The 15630-nt window shown below is 43.6% G+C and overlaps 1 protein-coding gene across 6 annotated transcripts in view; it reads left to right on the plus strand.

Annotated features, from left to right (window-relative positions):
• Positions 1-15630, plus strand: part of LOC138753376 (protein SIX6OS1-like) — a 121343-nt gene that overhangs the window by 33886 nt on the left and 71827 nt on the right. For 2 of the 6 annotated variants that reach the window (XM_069916293.1, XM_069916288.1), the window contains exons 1-3: positions 51-184; positions 12661-12714; positions 14768-14824. In XM_069916293.1, coding sequence (XP_069772394.1) covers positions 100-184; positions 12661-12714; positions 14768-14824 — 196 coding nt within the window. In that variant the 5' untranslated portion in view covers positions 51-99. The other 4 variants (XM_069916292.1, XM_069916291.1, XM_069916290.1 and 1 more) reach the window with 3 other exon arrangements.

Below are 15630 nucleotides of genomic sequence, written 5' to 3' on the forward strand. Positions count from 1 at the left end.
CCGCCATCTTGGACGTTCCGGAGAGCAATTCTTACATTCTTCGGTATTCTATGGGTGATCATTTTCGTCCGATGGATCTGCCCTTCCCTGAGCAAATTTATGCTGGCAGCACCCAACAGGCCCTTCGGTCCGACTCGTCCTTGCCGACCGAGTTGGCATTCTCGGCGAGTCACGTTCGTCCGCAGTTTGGTTCATATCCTTCTTCATATCGTCTCCGTCAATATCTGTGGGGTTTTTCTTCTCCAAAATTGAGATTCATAATGTTTTTACCCCCCCAAAAAAAATGAAATTTACTGTGTTGGAAAGGAAATCACTTCACGTGGTCTCTCGCAGCAGAATGGAGAGGCATTTCAACCTTTTCATTCTTTCACTCTCACTCTGTTCAAGGGTAGCTTTCTCCTTCCTCCTATCTTCCCACTAGACTGGTCTCCATATTCAGTGGGTGAAACAGGATAGGGTGCAGACGCTGTGATTGTAGTTAGTAAACACACTGAAATGCTGGAGGAACTCCACTGGGCCTTTCAGCATCTACAAGAGACCAGCTGACGTTTTTGGACCTGAGGCCTTCTTCAATCAAAAAATCAGAATGTCTCCGAATTCAAACAATGGAGAGGAATCCAGACAAACAAAAGGTGTTAATTGGATATAAGGATGACCATGTCTGTGCGAAAGGACACGGGAAATGGAGAGACTACAGTGGTGGTGGTGGTGGGGGGGGGGGGGGTTTAAACAAAAGGCAGGGAAGTCGATATTAATGCCATCCAGTTGGAGGGCACCTAGTTGGAAGATGAGGTGTTGTGAGAAACAGAAGTACCTTAACAGAAATTGCTCGAGACAAAAATTGAGAACAAAGACGATTTATTTATATTTGCAACATTGCAAGGTTGGGTACTCTCCTGTTACCTCAGGAAAGTACCCCGAGGGCGGGAAGCCTCTTTGTTTTTATACAATTTTCACTTCACCTCCCCTTACATTTGTCTTACGTTTGTCCTTCTTGGATTGGTTTGGCACTTTTCCCTATTCATCTGACTCTTGACTGACTCCAACTTTCTCTTATCGCGTGCTCACACCTCCTTTCCCCACCCCCTATTAAACAAGCTCTTTGTGTGTACATGCATATTTCTATGTCTGCTTGAATTCTCTGTTATCTTGTTTACTTTGTTCTGTTGTTTTTCATGCGCCATTTTACACAAAGAACATTTTAGCTTTTTTCTTGCTTTTTCTTTCTACCTTCTATAACTGTTTCAGAACTCCTACCATTAAAATAATAACTGTTTCTAAACTCCTACAATTAAAATAATAACTGTTTCTAAACTCCAACAATCCACCCCTTAAAAAGAGCTACGCTTTCAAACCTGTCTAAATAATAGAGGTTTCTTTTTCCCATAGTTTCAGAAGGTTCCCTGCCGCCTCAGCATAATCCTGTTGCAGAACCATAATGGGACCACCTTCTGCAGCCAATAAATAGTCCAGGGCTAGGCGGTTCTGATAAACGGTAGCCCGCATTTGCTGTTGTTCCTTGCCAACAAATCTGGTTAGTAATTACTGTCTGGTTAGTAATTATTTCTAGGGCAGCCTGCAAACGGATTCCAGCGCCGGCAAGCCAAATCGCCCTTTGGGTACCTGCCGTGTTCTTTTACCAAGCACTCAAAGCCTTGTGGATGATTTTCCAACTTCCAAGACTCACGGGATCGACCAGAAGTGCTAGTGGAAAGATTGGAGGCAAGAAGTGTACGATCATCTAATGGCTCACCTCTCCATGGCCAAGGTCCATCCCGGGTTGGTCCACTACAAATCCAACAGTTTCGGACCCCAAGCTCCTGGACTGTCAGCTGGTGTAAATCAACCCATGTTATCCCCAAGTCTGTGTTTATTCGCTTGTTTCCTGGCCCTCTCATACAGGCTCCTGTGGACTCCATCTGGGGAGGTGGTAGTTGGAGCCATGGTCGTTTCAAGTTCTAGGTACGTTGCCGTTCTAATTAAGGGGTCCCCTGGATTGCCGAAGCCAGGAGACATAAATATCCGGCCCTGGGGTGGACAGCCACGAGACCCACCGCCCCCCACGACACCAAAGAGCCAAAAACGTCCTGCCCCCGAAGGAGCAAATCTTAAAGGTAACATTTGCTACGCATTGGACTGGCACATTCGACCAAGCCTCAAAGATCCTCTCCTGTCTCATTCCACCTCCCTTCTCACCTCCCTCAGTGCTGCCCTGTATCCAGTAGGACTTTTCACAACCCAGCTGTGAACAGAGGGGTAAGGTAATCCTCTTACAAATATTTTTTCACACAGCTTGTAACATCGATTAGTTTAACAGCAGCAATGAAACAACCCATCCCCACAATAGAGAGTAAAAGACAAATTTTTAACATTTTCTTGGATCTTTCTTTCGCAAAGTCAATTTAACTCTATCGGGGTGTAACTTGGACCACCACTCGGAGTCCCGTGGGTCCTTGTGAGTCTCGGGGGGGCGAACGATACCGCTTTACTCGCTGAAGATGCGTCCAACCCTTTTCTCGAGTGCGAACTGCAGTGTCTGTAATCAAAAATACACAATAGGGGTCATCCCAGACAGGTTTTAGTTGGTGATCTTGCCATGCTTTTACATATACCCAATCACCAGATTTAATAAAATGAATAGGATGCTCCAGGGGTGAGTTTTGAACTAATAAACCCTTCTGTCTTAATTAACTGCCAATGTAGTCCCAGGATTTATTAGTTCACGATCCTGTTTACTTGGTGAAATGCTAATTAAAAGTGAATAGCTGAAATTTAATGCCTTATCTGTTTTTACAATAGTTTCCAAAATCGTTGTGGGGCAAGATACCATTTACCATAACAATCTGACATTTCTTTGTGTTAGTGTAAATGTTATATTTAGAATTATTGTAAAAAGAAACACAAACCATATTTCCATGGGTTTTGAATATATTAGACCTTATTAAAACGCAGTTGAAGCTGCTTGTCTGTATGGGGCAACCAACCTGCAATTTGTTCGAGTGAGTGCATAACAGACATTGCAGCACAAGAGCCCCTGCGAGAGAACTTGAAACATATTCAACCTTTAGTTCTGCCTTAAGTACACAATTAGCCATAATGATTCGGCGAGTGATATTAACTGTATTCTAAAATGAATTTATTTTAAAAATAGCCGAGTGGGAATAAGACATGTCTTTGTCACTGGAGACGACAACGAATTTGACGATTATTTAACATCGCTATTGTAATTTAAACATTAAATGCCTTGCGCCAAAGCCCACAGGAGCTGGCCTTATTTAAAGCAATCTGTAAAACCGGCACCGAAAAACATTTAAAATATGTTCTTATGAAGATTGCACACACAATCATTTAAGTACAGGCTAGTGTCTATAATACTCCACTTAAAGTTCTGCTGCATGAATTCTGGAGCTTGTGGAGTCATTATTGAATCAAGAAATATCGGTGCCATCCCAATCTCTCTGTAACATGCCGATTTTTCCAGTCCTTAAGCTGAGACGTACTGAATAGCATCAGGTACAAGATCTGTGAGCTATTAATGATATTGTTATGCCTATGCACCCAATTGTTCTGAACAATGCCACTAATTTAAATCATATTCCAGCTATTGCAGTACTCACACACCACCATAGACCTGTTCGCAGGTTTATTTCTCCATTAAGCTAAATCCAGTCGCGCAGGATTTACCTCCGTGCACAGACATTGCTGGCACTACACAAAAGTGTCTTTGCAGCGGCCAATATCACTTTCCATCAGCCGGTACAAGTTTGCACTCAACATTCAGTGCCGGCTCTCCTGATGTCTAATGAGACACACCACATGACTCAAGCATGTTTGAGCCTCTCTGAACTCTATTAGCGAACCCGTATTTGCCCTTCACAACTGCAGTACTATTAACTTAGCAGTCTTTTAGACACCACTTCCAGATGAATTTGAAAAACCAGATCACGATTATTTACAATGTAACTTCCGCACGACTGGATTTAAATATAAACCTGATGAATGGGGGAAGTTATCATAAACTAAATTACAGTGGCAATACAGAGAAATTGTGCTGAGGCATGAGTTTCACTCCAGAGGAAAATGCACCAGAGAAATCAATAATTAAACTTATTGGATTCCCCAGAGGTTTCTTTATTCTCCAGAGGTGGGGGATCTTTAAGCTCATTGACTTTGACTGCTGAATGTGTAGAACAAATGTACTAAATCTATTGAGAGGGCTCCATACCGCTAACTGCAAGACTGGAGCCTCAGTTTCAAGTGAACAGAATACAATTCATTAGTGCCACAACGTGCTTAAAGGGACATGCATGCTCCCCCTTCAACTGGCTGATCCAGCCACTTTACACATCAGATCCTTTCTTTATCTTACATACACTTAAAAAAAGTAAGACGTATAGAACTCACCCTATTTGCACAAACATTTCTCCCTGCAAATGTTATAACCGCTCTACTCTCACGTACTCCCTGTGCAAAATCACGTTTGAATAAAATTTATTTCATAAAATGAAATTAACTGGTCGTTAAATTCGCTCATTCTACAGTATTGATAAACGATCATTTATGACATTTACATTATAGCATGAATTTTAATTAATATTGGTCAGTGACTGAAGTGAGAAGTCATGATTTATGAAATTATCTCTGGTTTCCACTCTCCCACTCCCGGCGCATCTCCCAACGTCCAGGAGCTGGCACACAGCCCCTAACATTTTCCTGCTGTCCCTCCACAACTTCCTTGACTGCCTGCATCAAAATCTTAGCCTTTCCTTTCTGTTTATCCTCAGACCTCTGGATGTATGCCCTTTGTGCGATCTGTAAAAGCTGTGTTATTCCCTGTTCATGCCAATTCTCAGTCTTCTGCAATTTTCTCCTGATGTCTGGGGCTGAATTAGTAACAAAGCCCGTTAATACCAATTGTTCACTCGCTGAGGATTTTATATCCAAACCCCTCATATTGCTGTATGGCCGCACGCAATCTATTCAGAAATTCAGAGGGGGTCTCCTTGGGACCTTGGAGAACCTCAAATGCTTTCTTAAAATTCTGTCCCTTTGGAACAGACTCCTTGATTCCTCCATTAATGTGCGACCATCATTAGTATTCTTATTTGGTTTTGCCAGGGGGAATTTAAGTTCCCCAGGTATCGCCTCTGGTCCCCCTTGGTGTTCCCTATCCCAGACTCTAATCCCTGCCTGGTGAATCATTCCACGTTCATCCAAAGTGAACAGAGCCCTAAAGATTGATGTTAACTTATCCCATGTATATATATTTGGTCCCAAAAATTGATCTAATTGTTCGGCACATCCCTGAGGATCCTCTATCAGGGAGGTCATTTCTCCCTTAAAGTTACGCACCTCCATACTAGTCAGGGGCACATTTACAAAACCGAGACCCCCTCCCACGGGAACTTCCCGTAAAGGTCTCATCCAGTTAATTTTTGGCTTATCCTCTCCTTTATAATGTCTAGGTTCCTGCTCTCCGGGAAATGAATCAAAGGGTTCTGCCCTTCCCTCCCGGAGGGTCTCACACTGTTCTGAATCAAAGTCTCCTCCCTCTCTCTTCAATTGAGGTGGTAATCTAGTACTTTGTGAACAGGTCATCATACCACCCCTACTTTCTTCTTTCTTTAGCTGTGGGGGAGGAGGGGAAGGTGAAGAAGGGTAGAGCATAGGAGAGAGGGGAAAGATAGGAGCCGACATAAGAGGAGCATAAGGTGGAGGAAGGGAATGTAACACATCCCATCCTTGTGTTTCAGGGACAAAAGGTTCCTCATCCTTCTTGTCCTTACATTCCTTTTCATTCAAAACCAGTTGATCAACTGATCCACTGAGCCAGCAGGCTGCATATTCTCTGCTCTCAATATTATCTCTTTGATTTTGATAGAGCCAGATGTTCAACGCCTGACACATCCAGTCCTCATCGGATCCGAACTTTGGCCAATATACCGAATTCCCTTTTATCGGGTTTTTAACCCATTCCAGACAGCAATACCTGACCATGGTCTGTTTGTCTTTCCCGCGGGTTCTCCCCACACCCCAATCAGATAGCATTAATCCTAACGGACTTTGCTTAGTTATCTGATCGTCCCGTCCTTCCTTAGGACTATTTCCCTTGCTACTCACACCTCCCATACTAACAGGTAAGTAAAATTCCTCTTACTGGGACCCAGTAGCTATTCCTAGCGCGCTTCCTTAACGTCCTCCCGTCGTTTGTTCTCAATGCCTCTTCTCGGATATCACTCGCTTCATCCACTGACCAGTCACCTGTTGTCCGTGAGTCCAGCTGAATCAGCCGGGGTGCACCTACCCTTGATGTCGGGCACTCTATCAGTGGAGGGAGTGGGATCCCGGACGAGTCCCCATTTGTGAGAAACAGAAGTACCTTAACAGAAATTGCTCGAGACAAAAATTGAGAACAAAGAACATTTATATATATTTACAACATTGCAAGGTTGGGTACTCTCCCCTTACCTCGGGAAAGTACCCCGAGGGCGGGAAGCCTCTTTGTTTTTATACAATTTTCACTTCACCTCCCCTTACATTTGTCTTATGTTTGTCCTTCTTGGATTGGCTTGGCACTTTTCCCTATTCGTCAGTCTCTTGACTGACCTTCTCTTATCCCGTGCTCACTACTCCTTTCCCGACCCCCTATTAAACAAGCTCTTTGTTTGTACATGCATATTTCTATGTCTGCTTGAATTCCTCTGTTATCTTGTTTACTTTGTTCTGTTGTTTTTCATGAGCCATTTTACACAAAGAACATTTTAGCTTTTTTCTTGCTTTTTCTTTCTACCTTCTATAACTGTTTCAGAACTCCTACCATTAAAATAATAACTGTTTCTAAACTCCTACAATTAAAATAATAACTGTTTCTAAACTCATACAGTGTTGTTCCTCCAATTTACAGGCGGTATTAGTCTGGTAATACACGAGACCATGGACACATGTCGGCAAGGGAATGGGATGGAGAATTCAAATGGGTGGCCACTGGGAAGTCCATGCTATTGCGGCGGACAGAGCCGAGGTGTTCAACAAAGCGAACTCCCGGTCTATGTCCAGTCTCTCCAATGTAGAGGAAACCACAATGGGAACACTGGATGCAGGAGATGACCACTGCAGATTCACAAGTGAAATGTTGCTTCACTTGGAAGGACTGTTTTTGGGGCCCCAAACGGTACTGAAGGAGGAGGTGTGGGTGCAAGTGGAGCATGTCTAGCAGTTACAGGGATGGGTTCCAAGGGGACGATTGGTGGGGAGTGAAGCATGGACAAGGGGGTGACAGAGAAAGCATTCCCTGCGGAAGGAAGGCAGAGAGAGGAATATGTGTCCAGTGATGGGTTCAAATAGTAGGTGGTGGAAATGGCGGAGGGGGATGTTTTGGATGTGGAGGCTGGTGGGGTGATAGGTGAGGACAAGAGTGGGTGCGTGGGGGTGGAGGGGACCAGGGCAGATGTGCAGGTAATAGAGGATAGGCAGATGAGTTCCAAGTTGATAGTGCTAGAGGGAAAGCCACTTTGTTTGAAGAAGGACATCTTTGATGATCTGACATGGAGGTCCTCATCCTGGGTGCAGGTGTGACAGAAAGAGGTATTAAGAGAACAGAATGGAATCCTTACAGGGGACAGGGTGGGAAGAGGTGTAGTTGAGATAGCTTGGGAGTTAGGTTTATAGAAGTTGTCTGTCAAGAGTTTGTCTCCTGAGATGGAGATAGATCAAGGAAAGGGAGATTGTTGCTGGAGATGGACCAAGTCAATGTAAGGTAGCGGTGCAAGTTGGCAGCAATGTAGATGAAGTCAATTAGCTCATCATGGGTACATGAGGCAGCACCAAAGTTGTCATCAATGTGGTGGAGGAAGAGTTGAGGGGCCTTGCCTCTGTAGGCTTCTAGCATGAATTGCTCCACATGGCCAACAAAAAGGTAGGAATAGCTGGGGCCCAGGCAGGTACCCATGGATACCTCTTTAACCTGGAGAAAGTGTGATGAGGCAAAGGGGATATTATTGAGGGTGAGGACAAGTTCTGCCAGCCGGAGGAGGGTGGTGATTATGGGGAACTGGTTAGTCCCATTGTCCAGAAAGAAATGAGGGGCTTTGAGGCCTTAAGTATGGGGAATGGATATCCATGGTAAACATGAGGCAATTGAGTTCAGGGAACTGTAAGTTGTTGAAGTGATGGAGAGCATATGAAGTGTCCTGGATGTAGGTGGGGAGGGTCTGGACAGGGGGGAAAAACAGAGTTAAGGTAAGCAGAGACCAATTTGGTGAGATAGGAGCATGTGGAAACAAGTGAGTCTGCTGGGACAAATTAGTTTGTGGATCTTGGGTAAGAGAAATGGGTGCAACATGGTTGGGAAACAGTAAGGTTGGAGGCCATGCCAGGGAGGTGACCTGAAGTGATGAGTTCAGAGGTGGTACATGATATTGGTTTGATGAGTTTTGGTGGGGTCATGTGGGGGAGTAAGTAAGAGAAGGTGTCTGAAATTTGTCTGGCTTCGGCCAGATAGAGGTCAGTATGCCAGACCGCAACAGTGCCATCCTTGTCTGTAGGTTTGATGGTGAGGTTTGAATTGGTGCAGAGAGAGTGGAGCGAGGCATTTTGAGGGGGTGAGATTGGAATAAGTGAGAGGAGTAGTGAAGTCAGTATGGTTGATGTCATGGTGGCAGTTGAAAATATGGAAGTCCAGAGCAGGAAGAAGATTGGAACAAGGTATCCAGGAAGAGGAAGACATTTTAAAGCGGGAGAAGGGATCTGTAGTGAGGGAGTGGAGAATCATGGTTGTGGAAGTAATCAAGATGACGGAGCCGACGGAAGTAGAGTACAACATCATGGCACGTGTGGAACTCATTAAGGGTTGGCAAAAGGGGACAAAGGTGAGGCCTCTACTGGGGTCAGCATTCAGTCTCCTAGAGGGGATGGTTGGAGGGGATGGTGAAGACAAGGCAGGGATTAGGGGGAGGTTCATTGGGGTGGAGGTTATTGGGGAGGGGGAGGAAGAGTTCAAGGGAGGATGGGGAGGGTTGGGAAAGTTAGAGGGTGGAGAGAGAGGCGGACCCAGGTGGTCGATAGGACTATCCAAGGGGTTGATAAATGACTGGGGATCAAAGAGGGAAGGTCAATTGAACTTTTGGGGTTGAAAACTAACATTTGTACAGGTGCTCCTGTACATTTTGCTTCCAATTATATTGATACATATACATCACGCTTGAGATATGCGGTATGCTAATCTCTCATAATGCTGGGCGATGGCAGCATCACATGAGAGTATCATAAAGCATACTCTCTCATGATGCTGACTCAACCAAGTGTTTTTTTTTGGTGTGGAATAAAGATATAGTATTTTAAATTTAATTATAAAAAAATGATTTTTGACTTATGATGGATTTCCCTCACTGCAGGGTTGGTGCCAAGGGGGGGGGGTGTCTGTGGGCATTACCCCCAAGTGAAGTTCTGTGACCCACCATACACTTACCGTCAGACCCACCCCTGACCCCACCTGCGTCACTAATATGCGTCAAGCATCACTAGCTTGATGCACACTAGTGACGCTCCATGCAATAAAAGCAGTGCTTTTGGCTGCTATGTTGGAGGGATTGTTCAGCAGGTAATATCCAACCCCCCCCCCCCCCCCGCTAAGCAAGTTTACAAGTGTTGCACTGTGCTCCCTCCATTACCCTAATGCCCCTATCTAACACTTGTTCTGGTGCCGTCCCTGCCTCACTGATGTATATGGAAAGCAGGGTTTGGTCTGCAGTATCCCTCATTACTGCATATGGAATCTGCACATTTATTTATTTGTTCATGGTTGGGGGTCAATAAGGGATCAAGGATTCCATGAAGGGGTCGATGGTCTAAAATGTTTGGGGGCTTCTGACCTAGTCCTTTATCATATCTGATTAACACCTTTTATTGGTCTAGATACCCCCCCCTCCATTGTTTGAATTCTGAGACTTTCTGATATATCCTGCTTCTGCCTTTTCTGTTTTTTTTTCTTGAGGGAGGGCTCAGGCCCAAAACATCAGTAATATATCTTTGTCTCCTATTGATGCTGAAATGATCAACTAAGTTCATCCATCATTTTGGTGTGTACATATTGAATCATCTCTAGTAATTTCTGACCACTAAATATGATGCCCCAGCAGATTGATCTTTTCCTTACCTCCTTATTTTGCAATCCAAGATCTATGATCTGGTCCATTCCATCTCAATCAACACTCCTCCTTTCATGACATCTTCCTACAGGGATGCAAGACTTGCCTTTTACTTAATTCCCATCATCCATGGATTCAAACGCTCCTTCTGGGAGAATTAGAAATTTACTTGTACTTTTGACACTGTAACCTCACATATTGGGGAGATCAGAAACAGTGACTACAGAGCACAAGGTTGACACAGAGCTTCGATTTGCCTGCCAATTTAATTGTCCTTCATTCCTCTCTGACCTATGATCTTTCTTCTTTGGCTTGGCTTCGTGGACGAAGATTTATGGAGGGGTATGTCCACATCTGCTGCAGGCTCGTTGGTGACTGACAAGTCCGATGCGGGACAGGCAGGCACGGTTGCAAGGGAAAATTGGTGGGTTGGGGTTGGGTGTTGGGTTTTTCCTCCTTTGTCTTTTGTCAGTGAGTTGGGCTCTGCAGTCTTCTTCAAAGGAGGTTGCAGCCCGCCGAACGGTGAGGTGCCAAGATGCACGGATGGAGGCAAGATGAGCCCACTGGAGGTGGTCAATGTGGCAGGAACCAAGAGATTTCTTTAAGCAGTCCTTGTACCTCTTCTTGGGAGCACCTCTGTCTCAGTGGCCAGTGGAGAGCTCGCCATATAACACGATCTTGGGAAGGCGATGGTCCTCCATTCTGGAGACGTGACCCACCCAGCGCAGTTGGGTCTTCAGCAGCATGGATTTGATGCTTGCGGACTCTTCCAGCTCGAGTACTTCGATGTTGGTGATGAAGTCATTCCAATGAATGTTGAGGATGGAGCAGAGACAGCGCTGATGAAAGCGTTCTAGGAGCCGTAGGTGATGCCGATAGAGGACCCATGATTTGGAGCCGAACAGGAGCGTGGGTATGACAACGGCTCTGTACATGCTAATATTTGTGTGTTTCTTCAGGTGATTGTTTTTCCAGACTCTTTTGTGTAGTCTTCCAAAGGCGCTATTTGCCGTGGCGAGTCTGTTGTCTATCTCTTTGTCAATCCTTGCATCAGATGAAATGGTGCAGCCGAGGTAGGTAAACTGGTTGACTGTTTTGAGTTTTGTGTGCCCGATGGAGATGTGGGGGTGGGGGGGGGTGGGGGCTGGTAGTCATGGTGGGGAGCTGGCTGATGGAGGACCTCAGTTTACTTCAGGCTGACTTCCAGACCAAACATTTTGGAAGTTTCCGCAAAACAGGTCGTCATGCGCTGGAGAGCTGGCTCTGAATGGGCAACTAAAGCGGCATCGTCTGCAAAGAGTAGTTCATGGACAAGTTACTCTTGTGTCTTGGTGTGAGCTTGCAGGCGCCTCAGATTGAAGAGACTGCCATCCGTGCGGTACCGGATGTAAACAGCATCTTCATTGTTGAGGTCTTTCATGGCTTGTTTCAGCATCATGCTGAAGAAGATAGTAAAGAGGGTTGGTGCGAGGACGCAGCCTTGCTTCACGCCGTTGTCAATGGAGAAGGGTTCGGAGAACTCATTTCTGTATCTGACCCGACCTTATTGGTTTTCGTGCAGTTGGATAACCATGTTGAGGAACTTGGGCATCCGAGGCGCTCTAGTATTTGCCAAAGCCCTTTCCTGCTCACGGTGTCAAAGGCTTTGGTGAGGTCAACCTATGATACAGTTACAATAAAACTCAAGATAAGCTCAAGGAACAGTTTAGGTGGCACGGTTAGTGTAGCAGTTAGCACAATGCAGTTACAGCATCACGTTACCCGGGTACGAATCCAGCACTGTCTGTAAGGAGTTTATACGTTCTCCCATGTCTGCATGGGTTTTCCCCGTGGCGCCGGTTTCCTCCCGCCCTCCAAAATGTACTGCGGGTTGTAGGTCAATTGAGTGTCACAGGCTCATGATCTGGAAGGGCCTGTTACCATGCTGTCTGTTTTTTAAAAAAAACACCGGTTCATCTTCTGAATTTGCACATTACAGCTTTTAGGACTCAATACTGAATTCAAATGCTAGATAACCAGCCTTTCTAATTGTTGATATCAGATTTCCAATATATGGACTTTACCCTAATTTCGGATTGGCATCCTATTTCCTCCAGTCACCCTCACCACTGTCTTTCAACTGGCATATTCACCACTTGTATTTGTCTTGGACTACTACACCTTATTTTTTCCCTTTGACACTTTCTGCCAAACCTGTTACATTTCTAATTTCTGGTGATTCCTGTGGACTAGTTCTCATATTTTCTGTTTATTTCTCTTTTCCAGCATAACCATTGTTTTGCCTTCAGATTGCTCAGGTCATGACATCTGCAGATTTCTATTTAATGCATTTGTAATGAACTTTTTCATGTTATTAGATCATTTCTGACTCAGGGTTATCAAGATTAAATATTTTGTTTTTGATGACAGAGTCTGTTTTACCTGCTGAATGTATCAAGCATTTTCTGTTAAGATAATAATATTATTTTGAGATAATTAACATTTTCAAGTGATCAAGTTGTTCTTCTTTTTACAGAGATGGATAATAGCAATAAGCTAATAAATCTGGATAAACTTTTACTGAAACTAGGTAAGGAGATTCAACTGATGTCTTACATGCTACTTTCAAGGCACCCATTGGAGAACTTTTGAAGTACGATTCCTGTTCTGATGAGAAAAAGTGGCAACCAATTTGTTGCAAGTTGTTCCAAATGGAAAAATTATAATAAATCTTGACCTTTTAATAATCTGGGCTGAGAGAAAAATATTTATAAAGATAATTTTCTCTTCAAATTACTGTAAAAAAAATTAGCAGAATGGCTGAAGCTGCTGTAATGGTAATGCTGCCGCTGGTGCCGACCCAGGGAAACCAGGGACCAGAGACATAGCACTCCCCTGCAGGGTCCTACCGCCTGGTTCCACTGCCAACAGCTTTGTACAGGCTATAAATAGCTGTTAAAGGAGTCAATGGTGTTTTATTTAAAATCCTGTGACTGCAGGGTCTGGGCTCAGGATGGTGGCACCTGTGTTTGGCAGTGGCCATGAGGAGTTGCTCTCTGGAGAGTAAGCAGATTGATGTGGAGCCCCAGTAACAGAGAGAACACCCCCTCTCCCATTGAGAAGGAGAAACCGAGGAGACTGACCCAAGGATGGTGATCAAAGTGGAAGACCAGTGAGGGGCTCCGCAGCTGAAGAACACACACCTGCAAGCTGTTGGCAACTTGCAGGCAAGGAACCCACACAGACTGCTGGCTGCTGGCAACTTGAGATGAAAGGACTCATACCAGGTTGCAGGCTGCTGGAGACTGGTTGATGAGAACTGGAATCTAAGAGGGTGCTGAGGGCAAGAAAGACCTCAGTGTTGGTTTAGATCTGGGCTCAGGTTGCCAATGTTTTAAACTGAACTGGAGTCTTTTGAGGCTGCAGACACTGTGGAAGCACTGGAGGCAAATCCACAAACTCACGTTTCCTTCTCTTTCTCTGACTAAGGGGCACAGGCAATGCTAATGGCAAATTTCTGTCTGTATTATGGCAATTTCATGTACTATTACATTTCTGTTTTATTACATGACAATAAATAGTATTTGATCTGATAGCCATCCCAGAAAGTGATTTCCTTTAAGTCATATCAGATGGGCAGTCTCTGACCCTGTAGTGTACCTTCACTGAAAGATAGATTTTTGTGGTGGAGTAGGGCATGAACATCTAATATTCTGACCAGAGACAAGAATGCTACCAACTAACCATATAACCACTTACAGCACAGAACAGGCCAGTTCGGCCCTACTAGTCCATGCCGTAACAAATTCCCACCCTCCTAGTCCCACTGTGCAGCGCCCGATCCACACCCCTCCAGTCCTCTCCTCTCCATGTAACTATCCAGTCTATCCTTAAATGTAACCAATGATCCCGCCTCAACCACGTCTGCCGGAAGCTCATTCCACATCCCTACCACCCTTTGCGTAAAGAAATTTCCCCTCATGTTCCCCTTATAATTTTCCCCCTTCAATCTTAAACCATGCCCTCTAGTTTGAATCTCCCCCACTCTTAATTGAAAAAGCCTATCCACATTTACTCTGTCTGTCCCTTTTAAAATCTTAAACACCTCTATCAAGTCCCCTGTCAATCTTCTACGCTCCAGAGAAAAAAGCCCTAGTCTGCACAACCTTTCCCTGTAACTCAAACCTTGAAATCCTGTCAACATTCTTGTGAACCTTCTCTGCACTCTCTCTATTTTGTTTATATCTTTCCTATAATTTGGTGACCAAAACTGTACACAGTACTCCAAATTTGGCCTCACCAATGCCTTGTACAATTTCATCATAACCTCCCTACTCTTGAATTCAATACTCCGATTTATGAAGGCCAACATTCCAAATGCCTACTTCACCGCAGCATCTACCTGAGTATCAGCCTTGAGGGTACTATTTACCATCACTCCTAAATCCCTTTGTTGCTCTGCACATCTTAATAGCCTACCATTTAATGCATATGACCTATTTAGATTTGCCTTTCCAAAATGTAACACCTCACACTGAATCAAATTAATTTAAAAAAAACTATTTCACTGATTTGAAGTGTTAATATTGAATATTTTGATTATCAGTATTTCCAGTTATTCATATTTATATAATTTTCACTAGTGTTCCAGGTCGATCAGGTTTCACAACAGAAAAAAAGAGTTAAGGAACAAATTCAGAGTAAGTATTTTTCTGCAAGTGCCAAAAAAAATAAACTAAATGGAGATCTAAGCAGAAATCTTTGATCAACAAGAGCATGGAAAATAACATTTTAATCTTCTGGTTAATGTACGTCAAATCAGCTGGAATGTATTGATCTCAATTTTGAACAAAATTTCATAGTTGGAATAGTGTTTTCTGTTCTACGTGTACAGTTCTTACAGTGGTCTAGAAAGACCTTGTTCAGAAAATAAGGTTATGAATGACATTTACAATTAATTTCTAGTGTTGAGATTAATATCAAATCAAATACTAATGTTTGAAATATGGATAGTCTTTTATTTTTTTGCCTGAGTATAGTCAATGAACAAAGGATTAGACAAAAATATTTTAAATATCAGTGTTAATTTCAGTAATTTGGAAATAATAATGCAAGTAATTAGTTTAAAAAAAGAAATACAAGGTATTATGAAATATTTATAACTATGAGAAAAATAAGATATTTTGAGTCAAATTTTCAACTATTATTCAACAACTGTAAGCCCAGCACTGTATCATGGAGTAAAATCACTAGAGCAACAGGTGTAGGCTAAATGCATCTGTTGAATGAAGTAGGAGCAGGAGTAAGCCATCTGGCCTGACAATCCTGCTCCGCTATTCAATGATATCACGATTGATTTAATGATAGACTCATCTCCATCTACCTGCATTTTCCCAATATCCCTTAATTCCCTTACTATATAAAATTCTATCCAACCTTGTCTTAAATATATTTACTGACGTACATGAGGTTGCTTTGGCAAATCATGTGAAGGTAAACTCGGAGG

This window comes from Narcine bancroftii, chromosome 2 (assembly GCF_036971445.1).
Source record: "Narcine bancroftii isolate sNarBan1 chromosome 2, sNarBan1.hap1, whole genome shotgun sequence".
Classification (NCBI taxonomy): domain Eukaryota; kingdom Metazoa; phylum Chordata; class Chondrichthyes; order Torpediniformes; family Narcinidae; genus Narcine; species Narcine bancroftii.